Raw genomic sequence first — 26,397 nt, 5'->3', positions numbered from 1 at the left:
CTCAGTAAGTATCAGCCAAGACTCTGAAACCTGGGAACTAATAGTCTGGTATTGAAGAATCTCAGTTCTAACTACTCACTAAACTTGTAAAGTGAATACCAACTAAATGTTAGCTGTTAGTATGCGAACACTTCATATTGGCAGAACTCATTTAAAGTGAGTGATACAATGAATAGCATTTATGAAAGTGTTGCTTTCTAAAAAATAACTTTTGAACTAAAACTTAAAAGAAAAACCTCTCTGAAGCATACAAACCAATGATCACGTGTCTTTTAATATGAGATAGGAGGTGGGATAAAGCTAAATTAAAATGTAGACTATTAAGATTCCTGGAATTGTGGGTAAGAGAAGTATTGGAGAGCTGAAAAAGGGCGCTGGGTGAGTTAGCAGGCCCCACCCTTAAATACCTAGGAGCCAGAGGGCATTTTAGCCGATAGATAGCAAGCATGGCCCAGTGAACAAGCCAGGGCACCTGCCTCAGACGCCCCTAGCTATTTTTGTGTAGAGATAGGAATTTTTGATAGACATATATTTGTCATTTAAAGAATTAGAGCATGAAAAAAATTCTGGGGTGGGAGAAGTCTTCCCCACATAAAACCCCCAAAGCTACAAAAATAATCGATAAAAGACATATTTGACTATAAAAGTTTTTTTAACCTGCAGATGATCCTGTTTGCAATCAAGATGTCAAAAAATTAACAACTGGCTTACTTAAAGAATTCGTAGAAATTTACAGAAAAAAAAATCCGTGTTATCAACGATGTAATAGGCAATCTACAGTTGTATATGCAAATAGTTATTAAACATGAAAAGATGTTCAGATTCACTGGTATTCAAGGAAAAACAAAGCAATACAATAACTTACTAGTAATCCAACTGACAGCACTTGAATAATTATGCTTTTCGAGATGTATTGCTGCTGGTGGGGATGTAGGAAAATATACTCTCATAGATTGTTAGTGAAATACGAAATTTTTTTTAAAGATTTATTTATTTATACAAGAACTGGGGTACAGGTCAGAGGCACGGGAGGGTGAGAATTCACCAGAGAGAGTGGGGAGCAGAACAGGCAGACGGACCGAAGACACTGCTGAGGGGAGCAGCGGGCGAGGCAGGAGAAGTCTGCCACACCATGTGGGTTTCTCCCTGGCGGCCAGGAATTGAACCAGCGCTGCAGAGGCTGCAGACGGCTTCACAGCACAGTGCTCAACCTGAAATACGAAATTTTTTAAAACTTTTCAGAGAGTATTTGATATCTGGGAAATACAGGATAGAGATATTTTTGACCCAGAAATTTCACTCCCAGTAATTTATCTTATAGAAATCAAAGCATCAGATTGAAACATTGTATTAAAATGTTTTTGCTACATTGTCATTAATAAAAGAGGAAAACTGAATGCCTTTCATGGACTATGGCAAAATATACATAGTCTTGTCTTGGAGTAGTATTCTTTCATTGAAAGAATTAGTCTGCCATAAACTTGAACAAGTTTATGTGAAGGATTTTATGGGAAAAGCAAACCATAGAGAAGCTTGTGTAACTGGTTTCTCTTTTGGATTTCTCTGTTGGAATCATAAAGTCAGGAAGCCCCCTTGTGTTCATATGCATGCCCTGTGTGGGATTATTTGAGAAAATGTAAAAATGCATAAAAGATACCTATCCAGTTCTTAATTTGGGTTACAGTGTAGTACAGTGGTGACAGAGATGAAGTGGGGTGTGGGCAGAATGCATGAGATGCTACTAAGTTACATGTATGTGCACATAACGGGTGTGTAAAAGTATTTGGAAGATAGATATAGTTGTATCAATCAATTTGAAAGGGGCCTTACTATTTAGTGGAAACAATAAAATGACCTGTATGGTAATATTTCAAGTAAAATTCACACACCCATATAGTTTATACAAAGAAAAAAGGCATGAAAGGAAGCTCTTCAGATTGTTGTATCGGAGCGGGAAGAGATAACCAGCTTGCTTTTTTTCTGTGTATTGTTTCATAGTAATGTATTTTGTAAGTTGAAAAATGAGCTACATACCCCCCATATTTAATTGCATTTGGTAAATGTGTAAGAAGATGGTTTTTATTGTATGTGTTGTCTTGGTTTTGATATGGCATTTACATTTTAAAAAAATTAAAAATGAGATTCCAAAACTGTTTTTTGGGTTTTTTTTTTTTAAGATTTATTTATTTATACAAGCACTGGGTACAGTCAGAAGCACGGGAGGGTGAGAGAATTCACCAGAGCCAGAGTGGAGAGCAGAACAGGCAGACTGACGATACACTGCTGAGGGGAGCAGCTGGGACCCTCGCCCAGCGGCCTGGGACCAAACCAGCACTGCAGAGGCTGCGGGCAGCTTCACAACCCAGCGCTCAACCGCTGCACCACCGGGGAGGCCCATCCAAAGCCATTTTAAGAAACTTACCTTTTTTTGGACCTCCCCGGTGGCGCAGCGGTTGAGCACTGGACTGGGAAGCTGCCCACAGCCTCTGCAGTGCCGGTTCGATCCCTTGCCACAGAGGAGGGGCCCACATGGCGCACAGATCTCTCCTGCCACCTGCTTCTCCCCTCAGCAGTGTATTTCGTTAGTCTGCCTGTTCTGTTCCCTGCTCTGGCTCTGGTGAATCCTCTCACACTCCCGCGCTTCTGACTGTACCCAGTGCTTGTATAAATAAATAAATAAATAAATCTTTTAAAAAAAAAAGAGAAACTGACCTTTTTTCTTGAGTAACTATTAATAGAATAGCCAAGTGCTTTCATCTTGTCCATAGGGAAACCACTGAAAGTTGTTTAATTAATGTTTCACATATAGATCATGATGATACCATGTTTAGCCTTACCAGGTTGGTAGATTTGGTTTGGCAAATTATATGGTTAACAGAATCAGAAGACCAGTGTTAACTCGGAGAAAGTTATTTGCAATGTAGGTGGGTTAAATAAAGTACAATATACAAAGAAGTCTTACCAGTTGAGAGTCTAATTCAGCGAGCAGGTATCTCTAATGGTTATGAATATTTTTAACCAAATATGATAATTCTTAATAAAAATAACAAAGATTTTTAAAAATCTTTAATCTGATAATCAGGTAAGAAACTGTATCTTCATTTTTGAAAGACTCCGGTTGTTCCTGGCATTGCTTTTTTTAGTTCAGCTTATAATACAGCCTTGTGGCCTGGACCTGGGGGTTGGCCCCACATAGGCTGTGGCAAGAAAGTACGCTCTGGCCCTTTGTGCCATCCCACAGTTGTTTCACATCCTCCATGCAAGAGCCTCCTGCATAACATTTCAGTAGCGAATACACATAGCTATATACAGACCCAGAAGGGCACATGTGGCCTCAGGAAAATTAAGAAGCAAACTTGAAAAGCATGATACACCAGCTACCTAATTCTAGCTAAGCTTACTTTTGCCTGCTTTTTTTCCCCAGAGCATTTCCATGAGCAACAAGTGTTCTGTGCTTATCCTAGTAATCCAGGGAGCCAGGAGCAGGAAGGCAGTGGGTCCAGTGCCTTCAGGTGGATTGAGAGAATCTGTAAATTTGAGAATCTCAAAGTCACGTGAATTTGAGAGGCTCTGCAAGCTGAGCCTTACATATAGTTTCTGCATCCAAAAATATTCTTTGAAGATTTGGGGGATAGTGAGCTCCTGACCCTGTGCACCTTTTTTCAGAATAGGGGGTCTTCTATAGCACAGCATTTATGAATCACCCCACAAATCCACATGGCTCAGTTGGGATGTGTGCACAACTCAGTGTATGGAGCATTGGTGGCTACAGGCTGAGCCATTTGTATCAGGCCGATAAAATAACTGTAGTGACTCTTCATTTAAAACCAGTGAATGTGTTGTGGGTAGATAGTTATAATGTCATCTGTATGGTTGAAATAGAACCAGGGCATATCACCCTCAGTTCCTGGCACAGGGTGTTTTCTCTCTGTGTGAAGAGAAAAAGGAAGCATAGAATTCAGGATAATGACTCTCAGATAAACTCCAAGAGAAGAGAATAATTGATCTGTGCTTTCAGCCTGAAAATTCTGATTGTTGTTCTCCTCTGTTTCTGCCTGGAGGAACACCTCCTTCATCCAATATAGTTAGGGAATTCTTTGTTTCCCCTTGGTGAGGGAATAAAATTTTAAAATATAGAAATGTGTCCTTTTTGGTATAAATTTGTTAAAATTTTAATCTGCAATCTAATTTTTAATTATCAAATTTTATTGTTTCAATAGTTTCTGTGAGTAACACTGCAGAAGATTGAGTGTTTTCTCTGATTAGATTATGAGCTGCTGCTTCTGATCTGTTGGTGCATGCAGCATGGTCTGAAGGAAGTTTGTGTCATGCTCTGTGTCGTACACAAGAAGATAGCTGGGCTCTTGTTGTAGCCCTTTACCATCACCTTTGCTTTCTGGGTGTGTTCTAGAATAGATCATTGGAAGAGAACCTGGCTTCTTCATAAATGACTAATTACTGCATTTCAAAAAACACTACAAAGCTGGAAGGGATCATGCTCAGCGAAATAAGCCAAAAAGAGAAAGAAAAATACCGGATGGTCTCACTCATAGCAGGAATCTAGAAAACTTAAATAAGGGACCAGGAAAATGAATATAAGAAAGTGAAAATCAAAATCAACAAAAAACTATGAACCAGAGACACTTTTTGGGGGGTGGGGGGCGAGAGGGGAAGGATTGGGGTCAGAATGGGGCGTTTGCAATTGTATGGGGGAATATAAAAATAAAATTTATTATTTAAAAAAAAACACTACAAAGAGATATATGCATCAAAATAAGTATAGAATATTTCTGGGAGGAATTGACTGGCAGTCCTATGATGGTTTCTAAACTGAGAGTTATAAAAAAGTTTGGGTGTCCCTTGCTTTCCTGTCTTGTTTCCAACATATTTCTTGCTTTTCTTGCCTTTCTGCTATTCTTGCCTTTACATTTAATGTAAGAATTTGTTGTGGGGTAGAGAGATGGATCCTGATCCTCTCTTAGTCTTTACAGAGTTCATTTTGAATTTATAACTTCCTAGGTATTTCTGACTGATTTTTTTCATAGAAAAGAGAAAATTTAATATACTTCTCTAAAGCTGTATTAGATGTACAATGGTAGATAATGGCAGGGATTATGTCCCTGGAATCCATTGTGCATGTCACAGAAATTGATGATCTTGGGTTGTGGAGAATGTGATTTAAATACCATCTGTGGCCACTTATCCAGCAGATTGGTTCCATGACAAATCTGCCAAATGAGCAGTGTGTGTTCCTGAAAGGGAAAGAAATATGAATTTTATCATGGAGGATTTTAAAATTACTTAAAAACTGAAACTTGTGTAAATGTCTCTAATTCAAAGAGGTTTATAGAATAGATTCTTTAGAAGATAATTTTTTGCTTAATATTTTCTTTAAAATTTTAGTGACATGGGTATATTTTGGGAAACACCATTCTTTGACACAGCCTGAGATAACAAAATAATGCATTATTGCAATTGTGTTTTAGAAAGTTGTTCTGGGCAATTCTTACCCCTCCTCCTGATGTTCTCTTGTGGTCTCTGGAAGTGGACTTGGCTCCTACCAACCAGGAGTGTGGTCTCAGGATGCTTGAGACCTGAAATGCTGCTTGTCTAACTTCTTGACCCTCTTGCCACTGACAGCCACTATCCTTCTTGCTGTTTCTAACTCTCTGCAGAGGCTTTGATAATGCTCCTCTTGTAGAGATTAATCTGTAAGGGATTTTCCAATATATCCAGTTACCAAATATGTTCATGTCAGTCCTTAGAAAAGTACTGATATATGATGCAGGGCCTAAGTTTTACTTTGGCTCTTATAGTTAGTTTGCATTTTCCCTTTTAATTTCTTACAAATCTTTAGGTTCTGGGCCTCCCTGGTGGCGCATGGGGTTAAGATGCAGTCTGTGAAGCTATCTGCAGCCACTACAGCCATGAGCTACCCACATGGCACAGCAGACCTCTCCTGACTTGCCCCTGCTCCCCTCAGCAGTGTATTTCAGTCAATCTGCCTGTTCTGTTCCCTGCTTTGTCCCTGTTGAATCCTCTCACCCCCCACACCTCTGGCCTATACCCCAGTTCTTATATGCAAAAATAAATCTTAAAAAAAAAATCTTTAGGTTCTGTCAGTGGCATTTCAGTCGCATTATTTAGCCCTAGAGTAAAATAACTTGTTAAGTATCAGCATACGGAAGGTGTGTCTTATACTAAGTAACAGGGTCCCTCCGAGGTGGTCCAAACAATTGGGCATCAACAAAGTTGAACTTGAAGAATTCAAATCCAAACAAAACCAAAGACTTAGGACCAGTCAATCTGCTATGAAATTTTCCAGGGGCCCAGGATTGCTGTGAACAGAGGTACAACCTCAGGTTGACATTGTTTTCCTCTAAGATGATGGACATTTTAAAGGTGTGTTTATTCTTGTATGCCTGTAGCTCTCACATTAATCATGGTTTTTCCTTCTAAATGTCAGTGGTATTAAAATGAAATATTTTTCTTTTCCTTTTTCAGAACAAGTTTGCCCTCCCCAATGTTTTCCAGAAATGACTTCAGTATCTGGAGCATCCTCAGAAAATGCATTGGAATGGTAAATTAACTATCAGTTTTACAGTATAATATTAAGCAGATTTGTGGTTCATTGTATATCTTTTAGAGGGACCCTTAGTATTTGTATAAAAATGATGAATAACTGTTTATTGAAATTTTGAGAATCAGAAAACAGGAAACGTCCAGTATTAGGTTTTCCTGACAGAATTTGAATCACTCTTTTTGCCACTTAATACAATACGGCTTTAATGTTTCTTTTCATTGTCGGGAAATAGGAAGAAAAAATGCCCTTTTCTAGTTGTTAGAGCACATTTGTATTTCCTCATAGAATTACCAAAAAATTCTGTCAAAAAACAGACTCCCATTGTGTAGAATATAATTTCACTTATACTTCTTTGCACAGAGCAAGTTTTGTGTTTTGTATTTGAAAATGTGGCATATTGGACATTTGAAATGTGTCTCTGTTTAGTTACCTGTGCAGGCAAATCTGATTTTGGAGGGTAAAATGGTGAATGGCAAATTTTACTATTGTGTCAATTCTTGGATTCCCTTTAAAATAGCAGTCCACATAACCACCCTGTGATAGCGGTTAAAGTTTTGAGTAGAGTTCTTGTAATTCTTCTAGTGTGACCTTTGACCAACAGGAATGATGAAAATGTTAAAACTTAGCATTCTTAAGCAATCCTAAGCTGCTTACAAATCTGCCCGAACATTACCTTTTTAAAAAGTTTTGCAATTTAGTGTGCAAGCTGGGAATATGCTGGGAATTTTGCATACACTGAGAAGTATAATCACTTTGTAAAGATTTTTATTCTGATGCCGGAATTCCTTTCCACCAGTGATGTGCCCACTCTGGCATGTTTCTACATCCCTGTCCTCTGAGACTTCCTAAATGTAATGTCAAGGAGCTAATCACAGAAACATTAATGTTAAACAAGTATTTCTAATTCTACTTCATGCACAGTAACTCAGTTAAACACTGTAGCTGAATAATGTGGGATTAATTCCAGTTCTGCTTCTGATCTTTGAGACCCCAGGCAAGTAAGTTGTCCTACCTTCCTGAGTAGTGTTTCTTCTTGTGTATAATTAGGAGAATAATTTGTATCGTAGAGGTGTATTGAACAATAAAATAATTTATGTAAAATGCCTAGGATAGTCCCTGGTTTAACATAATGTTTAATACTATCATCCGCAGTTAATCCTGTTTCAATTCTATTAAAGTTCATCATTACAAACCAAATGTATATAGACAAATGTATATATTCTTATATAAGATCTTAATTATACATTTTAATCTCTGTAGAATTGGGATTTTTCAGCATAAAAATTATAATATCTATGTATAGTCTACAGAGTCAGTCTATCTTCAGCCCTTAGAAAACATTATGATCCAGTATGCAAATACATATGTGTGTGTTTAAAATTAAAACCAGTTTCACAGAGAAATACTCACCATTATAGCAAATGATATTTTCCATTATATTAATGCTGATTCTAAGTGGGTTTCTATTCTGCAGAAAGAGTTTCTACGTAATAGTTACCACATCTGTCTGAAACAATTTGGTCAAATTGTTTGTATGAAAACAATTTGGTCAAATTGTTTGTATGAAAATCTCAGATGCGGTTTAGTCCTTTTGGCCACCCTGGAAAACACAATGTTGCTCTTGCTTGAGTTTGTCCCCTACCATCTCCTGTCTCACTGGGTGTCAGACTTAGTGGAGGTGACATAAGTTTATTCAGGCATAGATCAACAATCTGTCCTGTTTATAGCTAAAGCAAGCATTCTGTGTAAAGGGAGAAAAACATTTTTTTAAGAGATGGAAAATAGTGGTATGTTAGGTCATACCTGTCATACTTTGAAAGATACTCTGTCTCTCTAGAAGACTGGTCTTACTTTTATTCTTAGGTGCTCATGTGTTTATTTACACAAATAAACACATAAGTCGAATCATAAATAAAAGCAGAACTGGATTGAAAAGGTATCAGGGAATGTTTTGGAACTTCTATCTATAGAACTCACTTATGAATAAAATCACAGAGAAATGCTGCAGGGGAAATAATGTTTTTGGAAAGTGTCCTGCTGAGGTTTTATAAGAGACTGATATTCTAGAAGATATTTATCAATGTGCATTAATGTAATGTTCTTTAGGTACTCTCATAGGATCCCACAGGCATTCATTCAAAAAGTGTAAGCAGAGAGATTAAAAGTGGGGTGTATCTTGAATGAGAAATAAAATATCACTAGAATAAATTTTTGGTGTTGACTCCTCCAGTATTTGCCTTATTCTAACTTCCAAAGAAAAAATAGGTCAAAACTTAGAAAATTTTAGTGACCACACTTTTTATTACACTTCACTTAGAAGTGAAGGCATTTTTCAAATCCCTAATATTTTCTTTTTTATATAGATTTATTTATTTATGCATACAAGAACTGGGATACAAGCCAGAGGTGCAGGGGGTGAGAAGATTCACCAGAAACAAAGTAGGGAACAGAACAGGCAGACTAATTGTAATACACTGCTGAGGGGAACAGCGAACAAGACAGGAGAGGTCTGCTGTGCCATGTGGGTAGCTCCCTGGCTGGCCGGGGATCGAACTCATGCTGTAGAGGCTGTGGATAGCTTCACAGTGCAGTGCTTAGCCCCTTGCGCCACCATGGAGGCCCTAATCCTAGTATTTTCATGGTTCTGTTACAATGAACAATCCAGACACTTCATCTCAGGTCTGTATTGTGTAGGCAGATCTTAGTTACAAAAGCCTAAAAGCAATGATTGTGTCCTTCAGCTACTCTTCCTTTTGCTTCACATTCCCAGTTTCTTAATAATTTCATAGTAGTAAATCTTGAAAGTAGTGGAGGGAATTTGATACTTAACAGTAGCTTTTCACTATGTCTCTGTTGACTTGAGGAGCGTGCCAGATCAGCATGAAGAGTGTGAACTTCCTGCAGGTGACAGCCTCACAATTCTGTATGGAACTGGGGTTTCATCCATACTTTTTCTAAAATTAGTGCCCCTTATTTATTATATGATGATCTAGTTTTACAGTGAAGTGCCATTGTACAAAATACATAGCATTTAGGAACTCGTGATAGATGCTTATCTGCCTTGTGTGGCCTGAGTACACTTGTTTTTATTAAGGAAAACCAGAGTATCTTCTCCCTTTCTCATGCTGGACTCAGGTGCCCTGCAGCACCTGCTCCAGCGAGGCTCTCTCTGCCCCATCCTCCACTTCCACAAACATACACGTTTTTCTTTGCTTTTCTCTAAAAAGAGTATAAAGACTTAGATTTCTAAAACTAATGGCACCTTTCCTTTTTCCTCCCAATCTGTTTTGCATGGGATTATATTAACCAAAATCTTGGTTTATACCACTTGAAATGAATACTTTACATAACTGGAATTCAATCCTAAATCTCTTTGTGACTGAAATGTTTACCAGACAAATTCCCAGCTCAGAATTTAACACTGATATTGGTTAATAGTTTGAAACCTTTGTTCCTTGTTTCCTTAACCTTTGCCCTTTTGTTGAAGGAATCTAATCCCATAATCCCATTGTCTTGTTTTCCCTGTTTTCTTCTTTCTCTTTACTCCAACCCCTTTGGACTTTTCAGCAGGACTCACCTGGAAATTAGGTCGGGGATGATCGTATTTAGTGATTCAGGAAGCCAGATTGAGGCAGGCTAGGGCCCAGGCACAAAGTTTGAGTAAATTCTCTGTCCAGGGCCAATAAATACTGAACCTCTGTTTGCTATGTATCTTGGGTTTCAAAGAATATTAATGTTTACTTTTTAAAAAAAGATGTATCTATTTATGCATACAGAATTAGGGTACAGGCCAGAAGTGCAGGGGGTGAGAAGATTTACCAGATACAGAGTGGGGAACAGAACAGGCAGATTGAAATACACTGCTGAGGGGAGCAGCAGGCAAGTCAGGAGAGGTCTGCCGCTCCATGTGGGTGGCTCCCTGGGCAGGGATTGAACTCATGCTGAAGTGGCTGTGGACAGTTTCATAGGTTTCGTCTTAACCCCTTGCGCCACCAGGGGGGCCGGCCCTTAATGTTTGATTATTATAGCAGATGAAAAAGGTTGGAAACATTACACATACTAATCTTTTTTTTTAAAAAAAAGTGGGGGTGTTATGTCACTCTCTTAAAGGTATCCAGTGGAACCAAATACCATAGTGACTTGAATACCATCGTTCCATTAAAAAAAAAAAAAAAAAACAAGAGCAAGATGTTACTTATGATCTGAGACACTTATAGTTCTAGTTTCTCCTTTAACTCCTATTTCTCTTCCATATTTGCTCTAGAATATTATCCTAACTTAATTTTTTTATCTTTGAAAGTCTTCTGCTTATTACCTTATACTGTGCTATCACAAAATGACACATAAAATAATTATACCCTTTAATCATAGGATTTTAGTGGTAAAGGTTTCTTTGCATCAGTTTATTCTTAAGATATTAGTGTATGTGATCAAACTAAGCATTACAAAATTTATGAAAAAGTTAACATAAAAGCAGTGGCTGAAGAGGTGGTATAGGAATTAGGCTTCTCCTACTGGGCTTCTGAATACTTCTGTCTGTTCCATGGTGGGAAGTGCCTTCCCCACTGTATATCAGTGCCAGCCTGAATCAGAAAAACAATTTCTTCCTCCTACACCAAGTTCTTTTCAGTTACACTGAAATACCACTTTGAGAAACAGTCTCCAAGAGAGCTTCGATGAGCTCATACAGTCTCAACAGATCACCCCTGCTTATCTCTCAAGTTCTACTTCAGTGTGATACTGCTATAAGGTCAGCACTGGCTCAGAGACTAAGGAGCAGAGTCATCTTCAGGGGCTCTCTAAATACATAGAGATTTCGAGATAATGTGTGGACTTTTGTATCAAATGATGTTGAATTCAAAGAATTTATTAAAGTGGATAAAATGAAAAGTGTAGCCTGTGAAGGTAAAAATACTGGCTCCAGCACCATAAAATGAATAGAAAAAATTGACTTTTTTATGCCAACTTCTGTTATTCCTCACTTATTCAGGAGAAGCATAGAAAACGCTTTTTTTGCAAAAATGATTTCACTGTGCTATGCTACCAGAATGCCAGTATAGAAAGAAGCTTATAACTCTGTAACCTCTTACATAATGTTGATTTCATGAAGAAATGGAACTTTGTTTTAGTGACAGATCACACATTATTGTCTGAACATTCTTCAATAAACTCATTTTAAAACACAAAATAATATAAAAGGTAAAATGTTTATTCGTAAAATAGATTTTTTTCAGTTGACATAGACACCTGAGAATTAATTTCACCTATTACTAGAATAAGACAGGGTTTTATTTCTTAATAGATTCAAGGATTAAGAAACCTTGCTCATATTAATAGGCAGATGGGAGTAGGAGTTTTGTGGGGGTTTTTAAATATCTAACAATATCATTCAGTTCTTTGACCCCTTCCCAACTACATGCCAAAAATCACATAACAATATCAAAAATAATTTTGCATGATCCATAGCATGACTACTCAATTAGGACTTCTTTCAGTGTTATTGAAAACAAAAATTTGGAAGCCCTCACTTGTACCACAGGTGTTCCAATCACTGGGAATGTACCAGAAGAACTGTATCAGGACTCTGAACTCTCAGTTCATGTCACTGTTTTCCTCTCACTCATATACACATTTCAGTATTGACAAAGGGTGGAAAAAACTGAAATAACTTTTTTGAAACCCATGTTTGTAGATTTTTTTTGGATGAAATTCTTTTATCTTACCATGAACATTAAAAATTTTCCTTCAAATTTTCAGAATTAGCTCATTCACTTGCTGTGGAATGCCTGCCACATAGCAGTGGGCAGACACATCCTGAGCACTCCCAAGAGTGAGATGATATTTCTGGTCTCAGAAGCACATTAGCATATGCCACTGTGACAACTATCCTCCTAAATCCTAAATCTAAAATAAAAATCTAGATAAGACTTGGAATTTTGCCAAATCTGGTACATTATAAATACTGACTTGAGAGATTGAGGACATAAGTAGCAAAGTAAAGTAAATTTAGCATCTCTACCACCACACTGTACAATGAGCTGAGGTTAGAATATCCCAACATGGGGAGAAATAACTGGAAGACCTGTTTCGCTTTTATTTCAATTGCAGTGACATTGGTTTACAACACTGTGTGTGATGCAGTGGTATACAATTACACCTCTTCAGGTGTATGTTCCTACACTGGAACCACACCAGGGTACCCGTAGACTGCTACCATAGTCCACTAAGGCACCTCCGTGCCCTGCTCGCCTCCCTCCCAGTAGTCTCAATTCAATAGTTAGATTTCTAGAGTTTGTTATTGAGTTTGGTTTTGTGACCCTTTGTTTTGTTTCTCTATATTCCAAATAAAAGTGAAACTGCAAAGTATTTGTCTTTCTCCTTCTGACTTATTTTGCTTAGCATCATTTCCTCCAGTTCCATCAATGTTATTGCAAATGGGAAAAGTTGATCTTCTATAGCTGAGTATTACAGTATAAATGTACTTCCTAATCTGCTCATCTGTTGGGCTCTTAGGTTGTTTCCATAACTTGGCTGTTGTGAATTAGGCTGCAGTGAACATAGTAGTACATACATCACTTCAAATTGATGTTTTTGCATTCTTCAGGTAGACACCCAGGAATGGAATTTCTCGAATGTGTGGTAGATTTAGTTTTAATATTATGAGAAGCCTCCATACTGTTTTCCATAGGGGCCGAATCAGGTCTGGGATTCCTTTTTCTCTGCATCCTTGCCTATACTTGTTTCTGGTCTTTTTGATATGGGCCATCTTCACAGATATGAGGTGGTATCTGGTGGTATCTAATTGTGGTTTTGATTTTTCATTTACTTGATAAGTGATGATGAGCATTTTTCATGTGGCTGTTGGAGATCTGTATGTCTTCTTTAGAAAAGTGTCTATTGTGTATATATACCACATCTTCTTAATTCTGTCATCTATTTTTGGACATTTGGGTTGTTTCCAGGTTTTACCTATTATAAATAGTGTTGCAATAAACATAGAGGTACAAGTGTTCTTTTGAATCAATGTTTTTGTGTCCCTTGGGTAGATCCATAAGAGTAAAATTGCTGGGTTATATGGTAGCTCCATTTTTAGCAATCAAAAAAGTTAAACTCATGCCATTTGCAGCAACATGGATGAAGCTAGAAGGAATTATGCTTAGTGAAATAAGTCAGAGGAAAAAGAAAAATATCAGATGGTTACACTTATAGCAGGAATATAGGGGAACCAAATAAGACATCAGTGTAAAAAAAAAATAACTATACAAAGCACAACAAAAGAAAAACAGACAATTTTAAATCAGAGACAGTCTACAGGGGAGGAGGAGGGAGAAGGATCAGAGGGAGGGAGGGAGGAGCACAGGGGACTGTGGTGATGGTGCAGGGATGCATTGGTGAAGGAAACTATGGGGACTACACCTGGGGGGGAAGCAAATATTGTTTAAAAATGAACAATGATAGGGCCTCCCCTGGCAGTGCAGCGGTTGAGCACTGGCCTGCAAAGCTGCCTGCAGCCTCTGCAGCGCCAGTTCGATCCCTGGCCGCCAGCAAGGGTCCCACATGGCGTGGCAGACCTCTCCTGCCATGCCCGCTGCTCCCCTTAGCAGTGTATTTCGTCGATCTGCCTGTTCTGTTCCCCGCCCTGGCTCTGGTGAATCCTCTCACCCTCCTGCGCTTCTGAGTATACCCCGGTTCTTGTATAAATAAATAAATAAAATCTTAAAAAAAAATGAACAATGATATAAAAAATAATTTAAAAATGAAAAAAGTAGAAAAGTGTCTATTTAGGTCTTTGCCTATTTTTTGATTGGATTGTTTGCTTTCTTTTTGTTAAGTTGTACGGGTTGCTTGTTGATCTTGCATATCAGCCCCTTGTCAGTGTATGATGTACAAATATTTTACCCCACTTATTAGGGTGTCTTTGTTTTAGCATTATTTTTAGACATTTGCTGTGTGGAATCTTTTCAGTTTGGTATAGTCCCATTTGTTTATATTCTCCTTTGTTTCTGTTACTGTTGGAGATGCATCCACAAAGACATTACTGAAGCTGTGGAGTGTTTTGCCAATGTTTTCTTTTATGTATTTTATAGTTGCAGGTCTTATATCCAAATCTTTAGCTCAAAGTATTTTTATGGATACTTTGAGATAGTGATCTAATTTCATTCTTTTATATATGGCTGTCCTGTTTTCCCAACACCATTTGTTGAAAAGGCTTTCCTTTCGCCAGTATATACAATTGGCTACTTTGTCATAAATTAACTATCCATAGAAGTGTGGATTTATTTCTGGGCTCTCAATTCTAGTGCATTGACCTATGTGACTAGTTTTATTTCACTATCATACTGTTTTGATTACCATAGTTTGTAGTGTAGTTTGAACTCTGGGTGTTTGGTACTGCCATAGTGTTTGTTTCATTTTTTTTTTTTTTTTTAAGAATGCTATTGAGGGCCTCCCAGGTGGCGCAGCGGTTGAGTGCTGGGTTGCGAGGCTGCCCACGGCCTCTGTGGCGCCAGTTCGACCCCCGGATGCTCCCTGGCCACCGGAGGAGGGTCCCACATGGCACGCAGACCTCTCCTGCCGCCCGCTGCTCCCCTCAGCAGTGTGCTTCGGTCCTTCTGCCTGCTCTGGCTCTGGTGAATTTTCTCACCCTCCCGCGCTTCTGACTGTACCCAGTGCATGTATAAACAAACAAATAAATAAATAAAACATGCCTCTATAAAAAAAAAAAAAAGAATGCTATTGAAACTTCGGTAGGGATTGCACTATGTATATTTCTTTGGCAAGATGTCCATTTTAGCAATGTTAATTCTCTCAGTCCTGGAAGTAGGAATATTCTCCCATTTCTTTGTGTCTTCTTCTGTTTCTTTTAACAATGTCTTAGACTTTTCATTGCACAAGACATTCAGCTTAAGTTTACCCCCCAGGTACTTAATTCTTTTTGATGTGGTTGTAAATAGAATTGTTTTCTTGATTTCTTTCTCTTCTAGCTTGTTTGCATAACACAAGTTTTAGCAAATTGATTTCATAACCTACCACTTCACTAAACTAGCTTATTTTCTCTAATTGTTTTTGAGTGGAGTCTTTAAGATTTTCAATGTATATTGTCATCTGCAAGTAGTGAGAGTTTTACTTCTTTCATAATTTGCATTTTTTTTATATTTTTCTTTTGTCTAATTGTTCCAACAGGGATTTTCAGTGCTACATTAAATAGTAGAGGTAATGTGGACATCCTTGTCTTGTGCCAGATCTTAGAGAGAAAGCTTTCAGCTTTTCACCTTTGAGTAGGACATGTCATGTATGGCCTTTATTATGTTGCAGAATGGTCCATTTATCCCATTTTTTGAGGGTTTTTATCATAAATGGATGGTGAATATTATCAAATACTTTGTCTGCATCTGTTGCTATGACCATGTGATTTTTATCCTTCATTGATGTGGTTAGTTACATTGATCTGTTTTTGGATATTGAACCATCCTCATGACCCTGGAATAAACACCACTTGGTCATGGTATATGATACTTTTAGTGCATTCTTGAATTTGGTTTGATAAGATTTTGTTGAGGATTTTTACATCCGTATTCATCAATGGACAGCTTAGAAACCCGCTGACTGCAAATGAGCAGACAGACTTGGACTAAGACTTAAGTTGAGTTTCTCTCTCTAACCCAGGTCTTAAATATTTGTACATAATGGCATAAGATTCTAGACTTTACATGTATAAAATATTTTCCATTTCTGTAGAACTTGGCCTTGCCTTCAGCTTTTTATACAGTGTTTAAGTGATGAAAAAGTCCTTTTTTTTCCCTTCTCAGTTTGTCAGCTGATGAGCAGTTGCAATTAAGACTTTCTTCAGTTTCATCATTGGTTGCTGCTAATTTGCATGGATAAATTTAAACTTTGCTTTTAGCTAGGTCACAAGGTAGAGTTGCCTGGTATAAATATTTAATTTTTCCAGCTGACTGAAGTCTCAGTGGTAAAAGTATTGTAGCTAATGTTTCTTGCTGATACTTTACCTTCATAATGTGCATTGTTGCTTTTTTCTATTATTGGAATATACATAAAACTAATTAGTTGTATACAGTATCTAGAGACTGAAGCATCAAACTCATTGTATTAGAAATGAAAATGGAATTTGTGAATTTCCAGGAGGGAATGAAATATAATTTGTGTTCACTGAATTTTTCATTACATATCTAGGGAATTGCAGATTTTAAAAATTAAAATATTTGTAAGATTATTTTAAAATATAGATGAATAGAAGCAATAAAATTTCAAGTATTTTGCTATATTTTAAAGTAGCACATTTTACTCTTTGAGGTCAAAGGTGTGTTATTTACAGCAGTTCTGGGTTACATGCCTATGTTAGGCCTCTCTTTTTAGTGCCTCTGTTATTTGGTCCAGATGTGTGCTTTTTCATTTCCTTGAATGCTTACATTATGAGTGACAAAAGAGGTAAGAAGTTGCTTAATTTATTTCAGAATGCAAAATTATATTTAAAGCCTTTTTATTTGGGAACTTTTCAAGTGATTGCAAAATAATCTAGTCGATGGCAAAACTGTATCCTATCCTATGTGTCTTAGTCTCCAGAATTTATACCATACTCTTTCATTGACTTAACATATGTAAAGTGTAGCAGCAGCCTTCTGCTTAAGTTGTGTATTTTGTCAGATATATGTGAGGAAATGATAACATATACAGTGTTGCTTTAGAGTTGAAAGATTAAGTCTTTAGACTGTGATTCCTATCCGATCCACCTTTTTAAGGGCCAAGATGCTGTGCCATCCCTAGCACATCTCTTATTTCTTTAGTGAGCATTTTATAGTTCAGAGAGTAGTTGTTGCTTTTTTCTTTGGGTGGTGGAGTGAGAGGGGGGAGGTCAGAATTAAACATACAGTGAAAGTGCTTCACTCCTTTAATGAACAGATCTTTACATTCCTTTAAAATAAATTTCATCCTTTCATAACTCACAAACTGAACTATACAAAACAGGAAAAGAGTTGAGCCAGAAATAGTGTAATTTATGTCATATCCAAGCCAAGGGATAGAGCCCTGCAGAGAACCCTGCCCCTTGACGACTGGACAGGACATCCACCAGCCAACATGGAGACCCCTCCAGTGAGGATTATAGCTACCATCCTGTATGGGGCTCCAGGAAGAGCAGACGTCCTTTCCCTCACTCCCTTGCCTTTTAAATTCAGAACTCCCGAGCCATGCTGCTCTCTGGCACTATTCTAAGAGTTTGATATGAATTCAATTAATATAATCTGCACAAGACCTATAAGGTACACAATGAAGTCCCCACTTTGGGGAGAGGTGAGGGGCTTACTCATGTATGAGGTAGTGAGGGGTGTTTGATCTCAGCCCATTTTTTAAAATATTTTGCGAAAGACATATGACATAAAATTGGCCATCTTAATCCTCTTGGAGTATGTATTTAATGGCCTTAGGATACTCACATTGCTGTGCTGCCATCACCACCATCCACCCACAGAGCTTGTCATCTGACACAACTGACACTGTAGCCCTTAAACAATAATTCCTCTTGCCTCTCTCTCCTTAGCCCTTGGCAACCACCATTCTGCCTTCTGTCCAGGACTCACTCTTTTAACCACAGTGCTTTATTTTCCCTGGAATTGAGGACTGGAAGAGCCTGTGTATTTTGTTGCTCCTTTTTTCCATCAAGCCACTTACACTTTTGCTTTACTTTTGTACTTTTTGTGACTAGCATAATGTACTGTGTAAGTTGTAAGGTGGTCCAGTTTCCATGGTGCAAATTGTTAGCTTCCCTATCCTTTTCTTTTGTCAGGCTGAAGGTATTAGGTTTTAAAATAATGTCTGGAGCCTCCCCTGGTGGCGCAGGCAGTTGAGCGCAGTTCTGTGAAACTGTCCGCAGCCTCTGCAGTGCGGGTTCAATCCCGGCCATCTGGCAAGATCCCCATATGGTGCAGTAGACCTCTCCTGTCTCGCCTGCTGCTCCCCTCAGCAGTGTATTTCAGTCAGTCTGCCTGTTCTGCTCCCCACTCTGTCTCTGGTGAATCCTCTCACCCTCCCTCACATCTGGCCTGTACCCTGGTTCTTGTATGCATGTATAAAATCTTAAAAAAAATAATAAAATAATGTCTGTGGTTCTTGATTGAAAGAACAATACATGTTTGTTTTAAGAAGTTTAGAAAATACAGAAAAACATGAAGATAATTTAAGATACTTATGCAACTAACTCCTAGAGACAACAGCTGTTCATTTTTGCTGCTGCAGAAGCTAATATTTGCTTCTATAGCTATAAAACACTTATTTTACAAAATTAGAATACTTCTGAACATGTTGCTTTATATCCTGCTTTTTATTCAACATTTTGCCAGTAGAACTACTGTGTACTGTGAAGCGGTGTTTTGACTTCTAGGAGCTTGTAGTGAAGGAGACAGGAATAAATGCCCAAATGGAATAATCCCCCCAGTACAGTGGGAATGCATGGGAGCACATGAGACTGGGGCGCCTGCAGTGTGCTCCTCTCTCCCTGAGGGGATGAGGGCTCAAGCAGCATGTAAGATACCTTGCCTGCCTGTAGCAGCTGTGTTACTGGATAGTTATCAAGATCAGCTGGTAAATACCCATGAATAAAAGCCAGTAATATAGCCTAATATGTGATCAAATTAAAATTGGGAACAATACATTCTGGTATTTCAAGAGTTGGAAGAAGTGCAGAATCAATGAGTGCTAAAATAGTTGGGAGATTTGAACTGAGCTTTGAATATGGATCGGAATACAAAAGTTAAGAGAGGGAAACAGGGCATTCTGAGTCAAGATTGGTTAAAAAGCCTCTTTTAAATCTAGTGCCTATCACATAGGTGCTCAGTTAAATTTTTTTTGAAGATATTTTGAAACAATTTTATTTCTATGTTCAGATTCCACACTGCAAGATTGCTTTAGAAGAGTAATCTTGAAGTTTATGGTATAATTGAAAAATTGTAAGATACATAAGATGCACATGGAGGTGGTTGGGTATATATGTACATTGTAAAGTACAATACATTATATATGTATATATCAAGTTAAGTAACACATCCATCACATCACATATTTACCTATTTTTGTGTATGACTGAAGTTCTACACTTGGCAAATTTCAGTAGTTCGGTAGTACCATGATCAGCTATAGTCACCACTTTATGCATTAGATCCTGAAATAGGAAGTTTGTACCCCTTTAACACCCTCTATTTCCCCCCACTCCCAGTCCCTGACAGCCACGTCTCTGCTCTGTTTCTATGAGTTCTATTTTTTTTTTTTAAAAGATTCCACGTATAGGTGATACTTGACTTATTTAACTTCATATAATGCCTACCAAGGTCATCCATGTTGGCCGACTTTCCTTTTCCGTTTTTTCTGTTGTTGTTGTTCTGTTTTTAAGGCTAAGTTATATTCCATATGCATATATGTATCCAAAAAATGTGGTGGATATAGAGTCTATGATATAAATATATATATATATATATATATATATAAAGTCATCTGTTGATGAATACTTAGGTTGTTTCCATCACTTGGCTATTATTAATAATGTGCCATGAACATGTGAATGCAGATCGCTTTGCAATCATGAGAGGTTTTTGATTCAATTTCCATACTAATAATTGGTTTGTTCAAATTTTCTGTTTCTTCTTAATTCAGTCTTGCTATCTGGTATGTTTCTATGCTTTTGCCCATTTCTATTAAATTGTCTAATATATTAGCATATACTTACACTATTATGATTCTTTGTGTTTGTGTGGGATCGGTTGTGTTGTCTCCTCTTTCAGTTCCAATTTTATTTGTTTTTTATTTTTTTTATTTTTTTTAATTAAATAATAAATTTTATTTTTATTATAAATATTTATTTATGCATGCAAGAACTGGGGTACAGGCCAGAGATGTCGGGGGTGAGAGGATTAACCAGAGACAGAGTGGGGAGCAGAACAGGCAGATGTACTGAAATATATTGCTGAGGGGAGCAGTGGGTAAGACAGGAGAGGTCTGCTGTGCCATGTGGGTCACCTCCCTGGCTTGGGGGAGCCAAAGTCATGCTGCAGTGGCTGCAGATTGCTCCATAGTGCTGCATCTTAACCCCTTGCGCCACCAGGGAGACCCCTCCAATTTTATGTGAATCCCTTCTTTTTTTCTCTTGGTGAGGGTAAAGTCTATATTTTATTATTTTTACAAAGCTCTGTTCTTAATTGTATTGATCTTTTCTCTTGTCTTATGTCTCTATTTCTACTCAAATTTTTATTATTTTCTTCTAATTTTGGGCTTAGCTTGTTCTTTTTCTAGTTCTTTGAGGTGTAAAGTTTATTTGAGATATTTCTTTTTTTTTTTTAATGTAGGAAATGTAAATCTCCCTTAGAACTTCTTTTACTGCAACCTATGAGTTGTGTTGTATTTCCACTTTTTTTTTTAATCTCAAGATATTTACTAATTTTTTTAATTTTCTTCTTTACCCATTGGTTGTTTAGGAGCATGATAGTTGCCACATATTTCTGAATTTCCCAGTTTTCTTATAATTTATTTCTAGTTTCATACCTAGAATATATGCTTGATATGATTTCAGTCTTCTTAAATTTAGTAAGACTTGTTCTGTGACCTGACATGTGATCTATCCTGGAGAATGTTCATGAGTACTTCGGGAAAGTTTGTGTTCTGCTGCTGTTAGATGGAGTACCCTGCATGTATCTGTAGTCCGTCTGGATGATCTATACAGTGTTGAAAACAGGCTTCTGTTACTGTTTTGCTGCCTGTCTGTCCCTTCAGGTCCGTTAGTGTCTGTATATATTCAGGAATTCCTGTGTTGAGAGCCTAAACACAACCGTTACAACTTTGTAATGAATTGACCCCTTTTTCATTATATAGTGACTTTGTCTCTTGTTAATTTTTGACTTAGTCTGTTTTGTCTAATACAACTATTCTTTTTTTAATTTAAATTTTATTTTTATATTCCCCATACAATTGCAACCCCCTTATTTTGACCCCAATCCCTCCTTGCCTCCCAACCCCCCCATAGAGTGTCCCTGGTTCATAGTTGTTTGTTGATTTTGATATTTTCTTTCTTATAGTTATTCTTTTTCCTGGTCCCTTATTTAAGTTTTCTGGATTCCTGCTATGAGTGAGACTATCCGGTATTTTTCTTTTTCTTAATGGCTTATTTTGCTGAGCATGATCCCTTCCAGCGCCATCCATGTTGCTGCAAATTGCATGTGTTTATCTTTTTTGAATGCTGAGTAATATTCCATGGTGTAAATGTACCACATCTTCTTGATCCAGTCATCTATTTTTGGGCATTTGGGTTGTTTCCAAAGCTTAGCTATTGTAAATAGTGCTGCTGTAAACATAGGGGTGCAGGTACTCTTTGGAATTGATGTTTCTGTGTCCTTTGGGTAAATACCTAGGAGTGGAATTGCTGGATCATATGGAAGCTCTATGTTTAGTAGGTCAAGAAATCTCCACACAGCTCTCCATAGTGGTTGGACCAGTTTGCACTCCCACCAACAGTGCAGGAGAGTTCCTTTTTCTCCACAACCTCGCCAACATTTGTTGTTGCTATTTTTTTTAATATGTGCCATTCTCACTGGTGTAAGATGGTATCTCATTGTAGTTTTAATTTGCATTTCCCTGATTACAAGTGATGTTGAACATTTTTTCATATGCCTGTATTTCCTCTTCAGAGAAGTTTCTTTTTAGCTCTTCTGCCCATTTTTTGATTGGATTATTTTCTTTGTTTTTGTTGAGTCTGATCAGCTCTTTGTAGATTTTTGTGATCAGTCCTTTATCATTAGTGTTGGGTGCAAAAATGTTCTCCCAGTTGGTGGGGTTTCTCTTTGTTTTGGTTATTGTCTCTTTTGCTGTACAGAAGCTCTTTAATTTGATGTAGTCCCAGCTGTTTATCTTTGCCTTCACTATCACTGCTTTGGGTGATGTGTCTGTAAAGATGTCTTTGATGTACATATCATGTAATACAACTATTCTTGATTTCATTTGGTTTCCTTTTCTCCATTCCTTCACTTTAGGTCTATGTGTGTCCTTACATGCGAGGTGAGTCCCTTGTAGACAGCCTATAGCTGGGGCATATTATTTAATTCATTCAGTCACTCTGTGTCTTTTGATTGGAGAATTTAGTTCATTTGCATTTAACGTAGTTACTGATAAACATGAACTTTTACCATTTTAAAAATTGTTTCTGGTTTTGTAATTGTTTTATTTTTTGTTTTTTTCTATTGTGATTTGATGATATTCTTTAGTGATAAGCTTTGATTCCTTTCTCTTTATCTTTTGCATATCTACTACAGGTTTTGCTTTGTGCTTTTTGAGCAGACACAAAACATAACATCTTATATTTTAATATGATAGCTCTATTTTTATCCTCTTCCCTCATTTTGTTGTTGATGTCACAATTTACATATTTTACATTGTATATTCATTAACAATCAAAATAACAATAGTTATTTTACTTTTTTCATCTTCATACTAGAGGTATGAAGATGCATGACTTAGAGTGTTCTTCAATTAAATACATATGAGTAAAGATTGAACCTAACTAAACAGATTGGCAGTAAATGCATACCTCATTTTATTATATTTGGTTTTATTGAACCTCAAGATAATGTGTTTTTACAAGACTCTCTCCACCAGCAAGAAGATTAGGACGCCCTGAAGGCTCAAATGATGGTTGGCATTTTTTAGCCATAAAGTATTTTTTATTAGTTTTAGTACTAAGTTGTATACATTGGCTTTTTTAGACATAATGCTACAAGCACTTAACAGATTACAGTATAGAATAAACGTAACTCTCATATTCACTGAGAAATTTTTCAAAATTCATATGAGGGCCTCCCCTGGTGGCGCAGCGGTTGAGCACTGGGCTGCGAAGTTGCCCACAGCCTCTGCAGCACAGGTTCGATCCCCAGCCAACGCCGCAAGGGTCCCACATGGAGTGACAGACCTCCCCTGCCCCGCCCACTGCTTCCCTCAGCAGTGTATTTCGTCAGTCAGTCTGCCTGTTCTGTTCCCTGCTCTGGCTCTGGTAAATTCTCTCACCCTCCCACACTTCTGACTATACCCAGTGCTTGTATAAATAAATAAATAAATCTTAAAAAAAAAATTCATATGATTTTCTTATTACGATATTCATTTTATTGCTGTGGTTTGGAACCAAATCTGAAGTATCTCTAAGGTGTGCCTTTTTACTCCTCCCTTTCACATTAAAAGAACTGATGCTCAGGCAGCACCATGGGATCATAAATTGGTAAATCCTTTTGGGGAGACATTTAATTTGGCAGTAGCTGTAAGGATTTTAAATGAGTATACTTTGAGCCGTGAATCTACATAGAGAAATGGACTTTAAAGCTGTATATTCCCTTGTTCTATAAGAAGATTGGTGTATATACATAGAGATTTTTGTTGTATTTAATAAATGCATATAACATTGACTAAGTGCCCAGTACTGATCTAAGTGTTTTTCAAATTTAGACTTCTGACAGTGCTTTGTGGTTGATACTGTTAGATTAGTGCCATGTTATTAATGAGGAAACCAGCAAAGATTTTCCTGGTCATAGTCCTGACTTGCATGTAAGACCTCCATTTGACATGGCATTCAACACAGTAAAAGTGAAAAAAATAAAAACAAGTCATGGGTCTGTACATAAAGTGAATCATTTCATGTAATAAAAATAAGGTATCTGTGACTATACACATGTGTATGTGTGTATAGATACAGTGTGTATCCCAAACTGTTGATAGTGCTTTGCTTCTGGGGAGAGCAGCATTTTCATGATTTTATTGCTCTGTAAAATTTTATACTGAGAGTTATATATTCCCCTATTAATTTTTGTAGAAAAGAAAAGGAAATATTTTTAAGTAAAATAGGGTTTGGGAAATCTCAATTAGACAAATCTTAGTAGTTACAGTTTTCTTGACTTGGCCCCAATAGTGAACTTCTGCATTGGATGAGATCTCAGGGTATATGTTATAGAACCTTCTCTGTAGATAAATTTCCGGTTCTCCCTTGTCTTCCCATGGAGGCAGCAATAAAACTGCAGTTCTTTTAATTAGCTTGAGCCGTTGCAAATCTCTCTCAATGTTCCACAGCATTTTATGGTTTTGTATGAACTTATTTTTTTTAATGTTCCTTTGTTGTAGTGAACATTACATTTTTTCAAATTGTGTCAATAAATGAGAATGTACATGTTTAAGTGGAAAAAGAGCTAAGACATATGACATTTAACCTGGATGGCATTCTGGGAATATTCATCTGACCCTGAGACTTTAGGCCCGATTATCACAGGATCGGTAAATAATGGTAGTTAGAAAGTTGGGAAGATCATCAGGATATTCCTTAGACTACTAAGATAAGTGTTTTTCATAGTGAGTTTTTAAAGGTTTTCGTGACAGTTGCTGGTGGGATTTAGTAAACAAAGTTGAAAGGTTGCAGTTCAACTCATTATCATTAACATGATTTTGAAAGCCCGTTGTGATTGTGTCATTTTGGCAGATAGAATTTAAATTTAGAAATGTCAATATTGTCAGCTGAAAGTAGTCAGAAACCTCTTCTGGAAAATTACCCACAAAAATGATATATTCTTAACATGCTATGAAGATTTTTTTTTATATTCCCTTTAACCTTATATTCTATATCCTAATTCTGATCCAAGTCAGTCTTATTAATAGTCATTATCCCATGCTCACCTTGAGCTCCTTGAAGTCAAGGAAAATGTTTGGGTACCCTCTGTGTTTCCTTCAAGGCCTTGAACAACATATACCATATTATTTGGTGCTATGGGAACACTTATGAAATTGAATTAATATTAAATATCATGGGTTGCTACTTTCTGTTACTTCCTTTCCAGGAACATGGCATATAAAGATAGCTGCATATAAGTTTACTATATATATATATATATATATATATATATATATATATATATAAAATTTATATTTGACATAAGAGTTTCTATTTTCTTTTTAAAAATAGGAACTATCCAAGATCACAATGCCAGTTATATTTAATGAGCCTTTGAGCTTCCTCCAGCGACTCACTGAATATATGGAGCATACATACCTCATCCACAAGGCCAGCTCGTTTTCTGATCCTGTGGAAAGGATGCAGGTATGTGCCAAGCAAGCACTGGAAAGGGCTTAAATATTTGGGACTTTTTTTGCCTCCTCCCCTTCTCTGCCCCTCCCCTTATATAATTAGAGTTAAGGTAATTAGGAGTTTGGGGAAATTTACTAAAACTCAGTCAGCATGTTGGGAGTATTCTGTGTTCCTTCCCCTGCCTGTCCTTTAGACAGAGTGTTGCCATAGTGGAAAGACTAATGAGAATTTCAAGAGATTGGGTCCATTACCAAATCTGGATGTTATTGAGCTGTTTCTGTCTGAGCCTACATTTTAGAAAGGAGCATGTGCTGGGGTAGAGGGTTTCAACGATTCTCCTTTAACTCTCAGAAGGGTGCTTCTAAAAAGGAATGAACACACACACACAAATCAGTATGTTTGATGCTTACATGTGTATGTAAATGTATATATATATATATATACTCTACTATAACTTAAAACAAAAGACTACAAGGAATTGTGCTTTCTGAGGATGGGCTAGATACAAGTAGGGCATAGTAGATACATTGTTCTGCCTCAAACAACTGCAGGCATTCTAAGTGGAAACTTTCTGTTCTGCCTTGTTTGGCCTAATGTGAATTTATTGAATTTTATCTCTTCTCCCCTATCCCAAAGGTGCTTGTCGTACATATTAGAAATTTTAAAGGAATCAAAAGTAATTTTGGGTTTGAGGGTTTTTTAA

General features: G+C 37.2%; 1 protein-coding gene across 1 annotated transcript in view; it reads left to right on the top strand.

The window, feature by feature from the left end:
* The window catches only part of OSBPL1A (oxysterol binding protein like 1A), a gene marked incomplete at both ends in the record, with an annotated part of 170,242 nt that overhangs the window by 126,845 nt on the left and 17,000 nt on the right, over window positions 1-26,397 (top strand). The window contains 2 exons of the mRNA XM_084252790.1: window positions 6,505-6,580; window positions 25,572-25,706. Coding sequence (XP_084108916.1) covers window positions 6,505-6,580; window positions 25,572-25,706 — 211 coding nt within the window. The remainder of the gene's footprint in view (window positions 1-6,504; window positions 6,581-25,571; window positions 25,707-26,397) is intronic.

Source organism: Talpa europaea, assembly GCF_964194135.1.
Source record: "Talpa europaea genome assembly, chromosome: 13".
Taxonomy (NCBI): domain Eukaryota; kingdom Metazoa; phylum Chordata; class Mammalia; order Eulipotyphla; family Talpidae; genus Talpa; species Talpa europaea.
The sequence above is the reverse complement of the archived record's forward strand: the minus strand, read 5'-3'. Positions and strand labels throughout refer to the sequence as shown.